At 39.7% G+C, this 11,857-nt stretch overlaps 1 protein-coding gene and 1 long non-coding RNA gene across 3 annotated transcripts in view; one reads left to right on the top strand and one right to left on the bottom strand.

Moving 5' to 3' along the window:
- Window positions 1-1,484: 1,484 nt before the first annotated feature.
- LOC140520399 (uncharacterized) overlaps window positions 1,485-11,857 on the top strand; it is a 13,665-nt gene continuing 3,292 nt past the window's right edge. The window contains exon 1 of the long non-coding RNA XR_011972489.1: window positions 1,485-1,574. This is a non-coding gene — a long non-coding RNA (uncharacterized lncRNA). The remainder of the gene's footprint in view (window positions 1,575-11,857) is intronic.
- Window positions 7,496-11,857, bottom strand: part of LOC140520397 (ribonuclease H1-like) — a 23,978-nt gene continuing 19,616 nt past the window's right edge. For both annotated transcript variants that reach the window (XM_072634308.1, XM_072634309.1), the window contains 2 exons: window positions 11,270-11,394; window positions 7,496-10,953 (listed from right to left, as the gene is read on the bottom strand). In XM_072634308.1, the coding sequence (XP_072490409.1) occupies window positions 10,861-10,953; window positions 11,270-11,394 (218 nt within the window). In that variant the 3' untranslated portion in view covers window positions 7,496-10,860. The remainder of the gene's footprint in view (window positions 10,954-11,269; window positions 11,395-11,857) is intronic.

Here is an 11,857-nt window from a genome sequence, read left to right as displayed (position 1 = left end):
ATAATGACATTCTTATTAATAGTTTTCATGGGGTATACCTAGAAGTGGAATCTCTGGGTCAAAGAACACAGACATTTTAGTCTATTTGTAGAATTGCTTTCCAAAATGGATGTACTGATTCCCAGCTCCCCCAACAACATACTAGTGTGCCAATCTTCCCACAACTTTTCCAATATGATTTCCATCTCCTGTCATCTTTGCCATTTTGTAGAGTGTCAGTTGGAACTTGAAGATAGTTTTGGTTTGTATTTCCCTTATAATTAGTGATTTGGAGGATTCCTTGGAGGACTCTTTAACAGTCTGCAATTCTTTTAAAAACTGTTTGTCCATATCCTCTGAGCATTTGTGTGTGTGTTCATCCTTCGTTGCCAAAGAAAACCATGCCATCAGAGAAATAATGACATGAACTGCACTTGACTTTGTTTCTGAGTGAGGGAGGACTGTGCAGGTCACCAGCCTCACTTTTCCTCCAGAGCCATCTGAATCCAGTGACCAGATATTCATCAGGATGACTGGAGATGACCCAGGATGACGCAGTTGGGGTTCAGTGACTTGCCCAAGGTCACACAGCTAGTGAGTCTGTCAAGTGTCTGAGGTGAGATTTGAACTCAGGCCCTCCTGACTCCTGCACTGGCTGGCGCTCTATCCACTGCACCACCTAGCTGCCCCTCTGAGCATTTATCCATTGGGAAATCACCTCAGTTTATTAAATATTACTTAATATTTGAAGAAACTTCTTTGCATAAGCTTTTACTTATGTCTCTCTCAAAACAAAGTCAAGTGCATTTCTCTAATGGCACGGTTGTCTTCAGCAACGAAGGACGAACACACACACACACACACACACACACACACACACACACACACACACGTTTCTCTATATAAAATCTCCAAACCCCCAGGTTACATCAAGCTAAAGGCTCTGTTTATTAATAGTGTCACAAACAATAAAACATGATGCAAATAATTATTTACAGTGTATCCAATGTAAGAACTACACCCAAAGTTACTTTTAATTGTTCTTACAACTGCTAACTTCTCAGTTCTCTCAACCAGAGTCTATCAAGAATTTTCTTTGAAATGTTTCTTTGCAAGGAAAGACAGTTCTCTCAGGAAAGAAGTCCTCTTCATCCTTTTTCTTTCTGTATCCCCATTAGTCTCCCTTCTGGCACAGGTTAACAGCTTCTCCAGAATGACAGTTAAATTGGCTAAACTGCCAATCTTTCAAGATTCTATTTCCATTCAAAGAAACCTTAATAGTCTCTGAAGTCTTTGAGGGAGAGGCTGTATGGAAGCTAGTTTTACACACACACAGAGACACACACACTTACATCTAATAGAGATAAGTCCTTGAGGTAAAAATGAGGCATATCAGGGAAAGGAGTGATTGCTCCCATTAGGATACCTGTCACTTGTTATACATCAGAACTCAGTCTGGTACCATCAGCAGCCCAGAAATGTGATGTTTGATTGGAAGAGATACTGCAGACCTTTGGGCCACAGCAATCTATGCCTTGACTTATAAAGACCATACAATCCCTAGCTATTCCTTCTATGTGGGTGCCTTGTCCATGGTAATTAATTTTTGAAGGATTACTTTTCTTTTTGCTGATATTTCTATATTATTGAAATTTATGCTTTTTATTTTTGAAAGATCATTTTAATTCTTTTTAATGTCTGGGATTTTTAGTGATGCGTTTCAGTTTGAGTTGGTGATACAGGTCACATTTTGTTGATGCTGGCTGGACTGAACTCTGCTTCATTTACTTTTCTCATACTTTTATGATTCAGTTGTTTAATTTTGAATAGGTTTGTGATTATTCATTTTTCTTCAGTGAGCTTTTGAACCTCCTTTTCCATTTGGCTAATCCTGCTTTTGAAAGCATTCTTCTCCTCATTGGCTTTTTGAACCTCTTTTGCCAATTGAGTTAGCCTATTTTTCAAGGTGTTATTTTCTTCAGCATTTTTTTGGGTCTCCTTTAGCAGGATGTGGACCTGCTTTTCATGCTTTTCTTTTCTTTTTTTTTTTTTTGACATTTTTTTTTAAATTTAGCTTTTAACATTCATTTTCACAAAATTTTGGGTTACAAATTTTCTCCCCTTTTCTCCCCTCCCCCCCCAAACGCCAAGCATTCTAATTGCCCCTATGACCAATCTGCTCTCTCTTCTATCATCCCTCTCTGCCCTTGTCTCCATCTTCTCTTTTGTCCTGTAGGGCCAGATAGCTTTCTATACCCCTTTACCTGTATTTCTTATTTCCTAGTGGTAAGAACATTACAGTTGATCCTAACACTTTGAGTTCCCACTTCTTTAGCTCCCTCCCTCTCCACCCCTTCCCTTTGGAAGGCAAGCAATTCAATATAGGCCAAATCTGTGTAGTTTTGCAAATGACTTCCATAATAGTTGTGTTGTATAGGACTAACTATATTTCCCTCCATCCTATCCTGTCCCCCATTACTTCTATTCTCTTTTGATCCTATCCCTCCCCATGAGTGTTGACCTCAAATTGCACTCTCCTCCCCATGCCCTCCCTTCTATCATCCCCCCCCACTCTGCTTATCCCCTTATCCTCCACTTTCCTGTGTTGTAAGATAGGTTTTCATACCAAAATGAGTAGGCATTTTATTCTTTCCTTTAGTGGAATGTGATGAGAGTAGACTTCATGTTTTTCTCTCACCTCCCCTCTTTATCCCTCCACTAATGAGTCTTTTGCTTGCCTCTTTTATGAGAGATAATTTGCCCCATTCAATTCTCCCTTTCTCCTCCCAATATCTTTCTCTCTCACTGCTTGATTTCATTTTTTTTAAGATATGATCCCATCCTCTTCAATTCACTCTGTGCACTCTGTCTCTGTGTGTGTGTGCGTGTGTGCATAATCCCACCCAGTATCCAGATACTTAAATGTTTCAAGAGTTACAAATATTGTCTTTCCATGTAGGAATGTAAACAGTTCAACTTTAGTAAGTCCCTTATGACTTCTCTTTGCTGTTCACCTTTTCATGGTTCTCTTCATTCTTGTGTTTGGAAGTCAAATTTTCTTTTCAGCTCTGGTCTTTTCATCAAGAATGCTTGAAAATCCTCTATTTCATTGAAAGACCAATTTTTCCCCTGAAGTATTATACTCAGTTTTGCTGGGTAGGTGATTCTTGGTTTTAGTCCTAGTTCCTTTGACTTCTGGAATATCCTATTCCATGCCCTTCGATCCCTTAATGTAGAAGCTGCTAGATCTTGTGTTATCCTGATTGCATTTCCACAATACTTGAATTGTTTCTTTCTAGCTGCTTGCAATATTTTCTCTTTCACCTGGGAGTTCTGGAATTTGGCCACAATGTTCCTAGGAGTTTCTCTTTTTGGATCTCTTTCATGCGGTGTTCTGTGGATTCCTTGAATATTTATTTTGCCCTCTGGTTCTAGAATCTCAGGGCAGTTTTCATTGATAATTTCATGAAAGATGATGTCTAGGCTCTTCTTTTGATCATGGCTTTCAGGTAGTCCCATAATTTTTAAATTGTCTCTCCTGGATCTATTTTCCAGGTCAGTTGTTTTTCCAATGAGATATTTCACATTATCTTCCATTTTTCCATTCCTCTGGCTTTGTTCTGTGATTTCTTTCTTTCTCATACAGTCCTTAGCCTCCATCTGTGCCATTCTAATTTTGAAAGAACTATTTTCTTCAGTGAGCTTTTGAATCTCCTTTTCCATTTGGCTAATTCTGCTTTTGAAAGCATTCTTCTCCTCATTGGCTTTTTGAACCTCTTTTGCCAATTGAGTTAGGCTAGTTTTCAAGGTGTTATTTTCTTCAACATTTTTTTGGGTCTCCTTTAGCAGGGAGCTGATTTGCTGTTCATGCTTTGACTTCATGTCTCTCATTTCTCTTCCCAGCTTTTCCTCCACCTCTCTAACTTGATTTTCAAAATTCTTTTTGAGCTCTTCCATGGCCTGAGCCCATTGAGTGGGCTGAGACACAGAAGCCTTGATTTCTGTGTCTTTGCCTGATGGTAAGCATTGTTCTTCCTCATCAGAAAGGAACGGAGGAAATGCCTGTTCACCAAGAAAGTAACCTTCTATAGTCTTATTTCTTTTCCCTTTTCTGGGCATTTTCCCAGCCAGTGACTTGACCTCTGAATATTTTCCTCACACCCACCTCACCTCCTGATCCTCCCAGCCAGTGTTTGGGGTCTGAGATTCAAATGCTGCTTCCAGCCTCAGGGCTTTGGGCAGGGGCAGGGCTGCTATTCAGTGTGAGATTAAATTCAGATGCTCAGGTGAGGGCAGGGCTGCTTCTCAGGCTCAGTTCCCTCAGGGAGTTTATGCAGAGACCTTCAACAATGGATCCAGGCTCCTGCCTGCTTGGGGAGCCCTGGTCTGCCGCTGCCCCTCAGCTTCTGTCTCCCGAGGGGGCCCGAGCCATGGGGGCACCCCACTCCCTCCTCGACCCGCCAAAGGGACTCTCTCACCGACCCCCGTCACCTGTGGGTGGAGGTACTTGTGCAGCCGCTGGAGATCCCGTCCCTGAAGCCCGCTCGGATCTGTTCCTCTCGGTGCCGCGGCCACGGCAGGGCTGTACTCAGCTCCCAGTCCCTGCTCCCAGTCCCGGCGCCCAGTCCGCAGCACGAAGGACCTTTTACGAGAGGTTTGCAGGTCTCTCCGGAACAGAAATCTCCCTCGCTCCAATGTTCTGTGGCCTCTGGGTGCAGAATTCGCTGTGAGTTACTTCTTTGTAGTTGTTCTATGGGTTGTGGTTTCGGAGCTATGTGTATGTGCGTCTTTCTACTACGCCATCTTGGCTCCGCCCCCTTTTCATGCTTTTCTTGCATCTGTCTCATTTCTCTTCCCAGTTTTTCCTCTACCTCTCTAACTTGATTTTCAAAATCCTTTTTGAGCTCTTCCATGGCCTGAGCCCATTGGGTGGGCTGGGATACAGAAGCCTTGACTGCTGTGTCTTTCCCTGATGGTAAGCATTGTTCTTCCTCATCAGAAAGGAAGGGAGGAAATACCTGTTCACCAAGAAAGTAACCTTCTACAGTCTTATTTTTTTTCCCTTTTCTGGGCATTTTCCCAGCCAGTGACTTGACTTCTGAGTGTCCTCTCCACACCCACCACGCCTCCAGATCTGCCCAGCCAGCGTTTGGGGTCTGAGATTCAAATGCTGCTTCCCAGCCTCAGGGCTTGCAGTGGGGGCAGGGCTGCTATTCAGTGTGAGATTAAGTTCAGGTGCTCAGGTTGGGGCAGGGCCGCCTCTCAGGCTCAGTTCCCTCAGGGGGTTTATGCAGAGACCTTCAACAATGGATCCAAGATCCTGCCTGCTTTGGGAGCCCTTGTCTGCTGCCACCTCCCCTGCTGCCTCCCGAGGGGGCCTGAGTTATGGAGACACCCTGCTCCCCTCTCGGTGAGCCAAAAAAACTCTCTCACTGACCTTTGGGGCCTGTGGGTGGAGGGACCCTCATGGCTGCTGGAGATCCCATCCCTGAAGCCTGCTCGGATCTGCTCCTCTTGGTGCCACTCGGCCAAGGTAGGGCTGGGCTCAGCTCCCGGTCTGGTGTGCGAAGGACCTTTTGCGAGAGGTTTTCAGGCTCTCTGGAACAGAAATCTCGTCTCTTCCGCTGTTCTGTGGCTTCTGCTGCTCCAGAATTTGTTGGTAGTTCTTTTTTTACAGATATTTTATGGGCTGTGGGTTCAGAGCTAGCATACGTGTGTGTTTCTACTCCGCCATCTTAGCTCCGCCCACCGTGATTATTCATTTTTTAAAGTACAGCATTTAAAAACCTGTAATTTTTGGGGGGGGGGTCTTGTTTAGTGTTTTGTCTTGACTCTAAAGAGATTTTCACCTTTCCACTTTTTTTTTTTAATGTGAGATCACCATTACCCAAGCTCTCTTTTGAATAATTTTCACTTTTTGGATGTATATTTTATTACTTTCTGGATGTCATAACTCTTATAATTTTATTTCATAAAAGTCCTGTTTTGTTTCCAATTTTACCTGGAATCTACATTTTGTTGGGTAATGCCCCCCCAAAAGGAGCAAACCTCACTCCCATAATCTTGGCTACTGACAAAATGCTATTATGCAAAATATTTTGTGTAATTTAATACACTATGTTAAATGGACATTGTTTACCTAGCTATGAGGTTTTGACCCACTTCCATATCCGCATTATGATTTACAATGTTAAATCTTTTCTCCATTATCTTGGCAGTCTTCTTTCTTGTATAGTTCTTGGATGGAGGACCTTTTAAGTCTTTATCTGGTTTTATCATTGTTCCTTCTAGTGAATTTTTTTAAAGCTCTACTGGGGTGTTTGTGGGAGATCTAGGTTCTTCTGGGTCCTAACCTGCTACCTCTTAGCCAAAAATCTCTATTCGTTGATTTCTTTCCAACCAATTACATGCCAAAGTAACCCATCTTTTAAAAACCTTCACTTGATGCTACCATACCTTCAAGCTATTATCCTACATCTCTCCTTGTTTTAACAGCTAAATTCTTAAAAAAAAAAATTGTCTTCCATTTTGGTTTGTTTCTTCATCTCACTCTCTGAACTTCTTGCAATCTGCCTTTGGTCCTCATAATTCAACTGAAGTTGCTCTTTCCAAGGAGTCTAAGTTCAGTTTGGTCCAGATAACAGCTGATAGAATGTTGGAGCTGGAAACTCTCCCTCCCTCAAAGGCATTCCAGAATCCTGAGTTTTCTGAACAAATCAGGGCATTCTTCTGGGAATTCTTTTGTGTATGTGTATTAAAGAGGACTTGTTTTCTCCATGTTAATAATCACTTGGTTTTATGGTACTTTTACAGTTCAGAAAGCACTTTCCTCAGAAAAGTGGCATGAAGTATTAGCCAAGCATTATCTCCATTTGACAGATGAGGTAACAGAACCCTAGGAGGGTCAAATACTTGTCTAAAAAGTCAGGCACTGTGGTTTAGTGGTCAAGAACATATATCAAATCAGAGAACTTGGATTCTATTTGTGGTTACCTACTTACTACCTGTGTAACACCTGGAAAATTATAAATTGTTCTAAGCCTCAATTTCCTCCTATGTTAATGAAAGAGTTGCATTAGATGACAACTTAGGCCCTTTCTAGCTAGGTTTATCAAAATAAAAACTTTAAAAAGCAGACTTAACAAATTATCCAGTAGGAGATTAAAAAAAAAAGCTAATACATACCAACTGCCTGGCCACCCTAGTTCTAATCCCATCATTTCATTATTGTAATCATTTTTGAGTTTCTACAGGCTTAACTCCAGGCACTGCAGGTAGCACACCCTTTTCCAGTTTTGGTCATTCAGTGTAGCACTGTTCTGAGCAGGGCTGGGGCAGGGGAACCTCAGTATGCCTCTCTGTGGCTTCTCTATATGCCTGCGTTGCCACTTCTGGAAGTTTTTGCCTTTAGGTCAGAGGCTCTTAACTGTTTGTGTCATGGACCCCTTCATGAAGTCCAGTGGAGCCTACAGTTCCCTTCTTAGAAAAAATGTTTCAAAATAAATGAAAAACACTATATTTTTAAAAAAAAACAATTTTATTAAAACAGCTATCAAAAAAAATTTTTTAAAGTTCAGTTTCCAAGTTAAGACCTGTTGCTCTCTTTCCTTAGTAGACAAGTATCACTAGTTGCTACGCCCAATTCCAGGCCTCCACAGCTCTGCTTCCTGAAGTTCTCATCAGCCTCTAGCAGGTGGCAGTGGTTCATCCAAGGACTCTGTTCTTTACTTTCCATTGCTTTTTAATTTTCCTTTCCTTTTAACAGCTTTCTTGGGGGACAGCTCTGTAACACAGGCCCTCTGGGATGAATATTCACTCCACACTCTCTTCACAATACAAGAGGGTTTGCAGGACACTCCACTTTATGAAGACTTCAGAGAAAGGGTTAATTTCAGTCTCAGACCTCTTTCAGAACAGGGCTCCGACAAGACTACAGGAAGATTCTCTACTTCATTCTTACTTGGGTTACTTCCTCCAGTTTCATGGAGGCTCATAATGACTTATCATGGTTAACAATTGTTCTTTCTCAGCTCCTTTCCATGAGAGCACTTCACTCTATCCAATAATGTCCCACCAACCTCCAGACTTCCCTTTGGGCAAAGTTATTAAAAGAATTAGGTAGCTGTTTCCTGAAACACTGGAAAGAGAAGGAACTACATTGTCCTCATAGTATCACAGCAAGGAGATAAAGAATTGTCATTCCTAGTACATACAAATTTGCAATCAAAATTATGTTAAAACAGACCTCTCCTAACTGAAAGTGTAAAAAACAAAAACTATCAGGAATCTAATGATAATAACTTGTATTTAGTCCTTTAAGGTTTGCACTTTACATACACACACACACACACATGTCTTACTTGATCTTTAGAACAACCCTTTTACAAATAAAGAGAGACTCAGAGATTCCCCAAATCACACAATTATTTATGTGTCCTGAGGCAAGATTTGAACTGACGGCTTTCTGATGCCAGGTTCAGCACACTATCTACTGTGCCACATTGCCTCTAACATTGTGTAGCATTAAGTAAAGTACACATATAAAAAGGCCACTATCAAAAACCTTTATTGCTCTCTATTAGAGGCATTTCTTCTCCTTATAACCACTGGTCATTTAAAATACCAACATTTTCAGGGTCCTTCCTTTACTATTAACTGAGCTTGTAAAAATTAAAAACTAGGATGTTAAATATTTTTTTAATTAAAAAAATCATAAAAACTGAGGATACAGTTCATATCTCAAGCCCAAAGATCATGACTCCCTTTCTAAAATGTAACTTCTAATTTGTTTCATTTTAGGTTTTAACAAAAAACTAAGCTGTCATTTTTCAAATAATTTTATATGGAAAACTGTCACCAAAGTGAATGAGTGATATCTATTCATTATGCTCTTCAAAATTAGGTATTGAGCTTTGATAGAATTATGCAGATTAACACTACCAGTCGACAGAAAGTACAACTGGATTCAAAAAACAAACAAGAAAGACTGCGCAAAAGCACAGGCCATGTTAGGAGTCAGTATATACTCAACTTCCTATGTGAAAAGCAGCACATAATCATATGTAGATTACAACAGCAAGCATTTGTGAAAAGTCAACGTTTAATACTAATTACATCCACTTGCCAAAGTTTGATCATCAATTCGCCAAATCTGTTGACTGGAAAAATGACAGTTGGTTGGGGGAAGAGGTAGGTTTTTCCTGACAACTTTCTTATAGAAGTCTAGAATTTTCTAACTCAAGTTTAAGATGACAGGTGTAAAAGCACTCTAGAAACTTTCAAGTGCTATATAAATGTCAGTTTTTATGACATTAAGAGATTTTAGTCCAACCCCTTAATTGTAAAAATAAGGAAATTGAGACCCACAAGAATCTAAATCTTGCCTAAAGTCACACATTGGGATAATGGCAGAGCCAAGGCTAGACAGAAGTGAGGTCAGACTGGGTTGGTGCCATGTTACTGAAGTGTGCTGCTCAAGCTACAGACATGTTGGTTGTCTGCCTTTCATATACAGGCTTTAACAAATAAAGAGTGGGCGACATCCACTTTTGTGGCAATTACCTACAGTATTCCTTGGAAGATTACGAGTAAGAAAAACCTACTCCTGAGAAGCAGGAATAAAAAGGAATATCTGAATGGGTCACATTTTTTAAACCACTAGCATCAAGAATATTTGCTAAGTCCTACTCTGATAGAAAGGCTTCAGAAGAGAAACTGCCTTAAAACAAGTTGAAAATGTTGAAGTTTTATTTCACTTTTTAAGACAACAAAAAGATATTATGAATGATATGTCATTATAAAGGCCTTAATGGGTCTCTGTGGATTTACTATACTTCTTTCTAATAACTAGAATGTAGCTATAGACCAAATCATAGGGAGTGCCACATATTCCTTGATAGTCTGTGTAGGCCCACATGAACAATCAAGGAAAGTTTTATTTGTGCAAATTTGTTTCTTAGGGTTTATTTACACCTGTATGATAACACACACATCTTCCACCACAGTCTACAATGCCTTATACAATGTCACAGAAGTTGTTCTAGGTTGCTGAAAATAATTCTACCAGTCTATGACCTGATAGGTCCTCCCAAGTTGGAAAGGCTTTGCATTTAATCACGTACATGTGTCATTCACAGACTAGGTGACGTTCAGAGAAGCTTAACTTCAAGAGGCTGGACACCTGCTGATGAATTTTTCTGTCAAAACAAAACAAAAACCCTAATACAGAATCCAAGGCAGGCAGAGTTTGCCTTCCTTATTTGGAAGGAGTGCTCACACTGATGATTATGGACCATCTGAAGTCCAGTATCGTGCTCCATTCTATTCTATCTGCAAAATAACCTTTTAAAAAAAAAAAAGGAAAGAAACCTAAAAAGTTGATTTAACTTTTAAAACCATTACTCGTTATGCAACTTCCCCATATGGAAACAGTAGTTTTAGCATTCTAACAGCCTGAGAGTGCATCTACTCTTCTCACCTGGGGTCAATCAGAAGACCATTATTACCATCATCATCATCATCATCATCATTATTTTACCTAGCATTTTCTGAGTTTCTGTACAAGACACTGACTCCTCAATTTCAGAATCAAACTTCAATGCAAAAAAAAGGGAGAACAATGTTGAGCAACAGTCAGTTATATCTATTTATGCTGAAAGCCCAAACAATTCCCAAAGATAAACAGATATGTTAGTCAGGGTAAAATGAAGGGGAGTTTAATATACTGAACCACACTTCAACAGAAAACTACCCGGTTTTCCTGATCAAACAAGAATGTTCCCAAGTCCTTTCACAATAGTTCATGTCTTGTAGGCAAATTTTCACACAAATAATGACTAAAGAGCACTTGGTTTCTTCTTTAATTAGATTATAAAAATTATGCTATGTTGATTCTTGAGATTTTTTAGCTCCTTCTCTTGCTAATCTATCAGCTTCTTCATTGCCTGCAAACCCTGAATGACCAGGAACATGCATCTGTTAAAAGAGAAGTTTAAATAAGTTACTTAGTCTTTGGTCAATAATATTACTTCTATTAATGAAGAAACCTTAAAAAGTAGTGTGAATGAACACTGAAGTTACATCTATATGAAAATTGTCTCCATTATTTTGACTGATTTCAAGTACAAGCAAATAAACAGCAAACAAAAAAGACAAAATGACTTTTTCACAAAAATTGTGATATTATTAGCCTTTTTCAACTACTGTTTTAATTTTTCAGATGATTATTTAGAAAGACTATAAATATGTCAAGTAAGCTGAACAAAATGTCAAAAGAAATGCAACTACTCACCCATGTAATGTCTATGCCTTGAATAAGTGTATCAAGCTTAACAAAGTCTTCTTTGTTAATGACATCTTTTCCTGTGCTTGTTTTCCAGCCATTTTTCTTCCAGTCTTTAACCCAACTTGTTATACCTAAGTAGTTAAAATGTAACCAGTCATTACCCCATTTCACAATCAACTTCATTGTGTTTTATCCTCAACTTTCTTGAATTATCAGCTTTTCTTGGACTTTTCACAGCTATGCACTCTATAGACATAGCTACATAAGGACTATTTGTGCTTCAATTTAATTTGCCAAAACTAACAAAGTAATGTTAGATTCTTCTGAGAGACATTCAGTTTTCTCAAAGCAAACTTCTCCGGAAGACACTTTACTCTAGACATATCATTTGGCATTCTTCTGCCCATAAGCTTTGACTAGCCTTGCAAAAACTGTCCTGGTGAGCAATGGAGATGGGGTTTATTCTGTTCAACATGAAGAAAGTTTGTATGATCCAATTGTCCAAAAGGTGGATTTAACTCACAAGAAACCTCTTGATCAGGGAAAGATTCTTAACCTGTTTTGCATAGTGGCCATCTTTAGCAGTCTGGTGAT

The sequence above is a fragment of the Notamacropus eugenii genome, chromosome 1 (genome assembly GCF_028372415.1).
Source record: "Notamacropus eugenii isolate mMacEug1 chromosome 1, mMacEug1.pri_v2, whole genome shotgun sequence".
Lineage (NCBI taxonomy): Eukaryota > Metazoa > Chordata > Mammalia > Diprotodontia > Macropodidae > Notamacropus > Notamacropus eugenii.
This window is presented reverse-complemented; position numbering and strand designations above follow the sequence as displayed.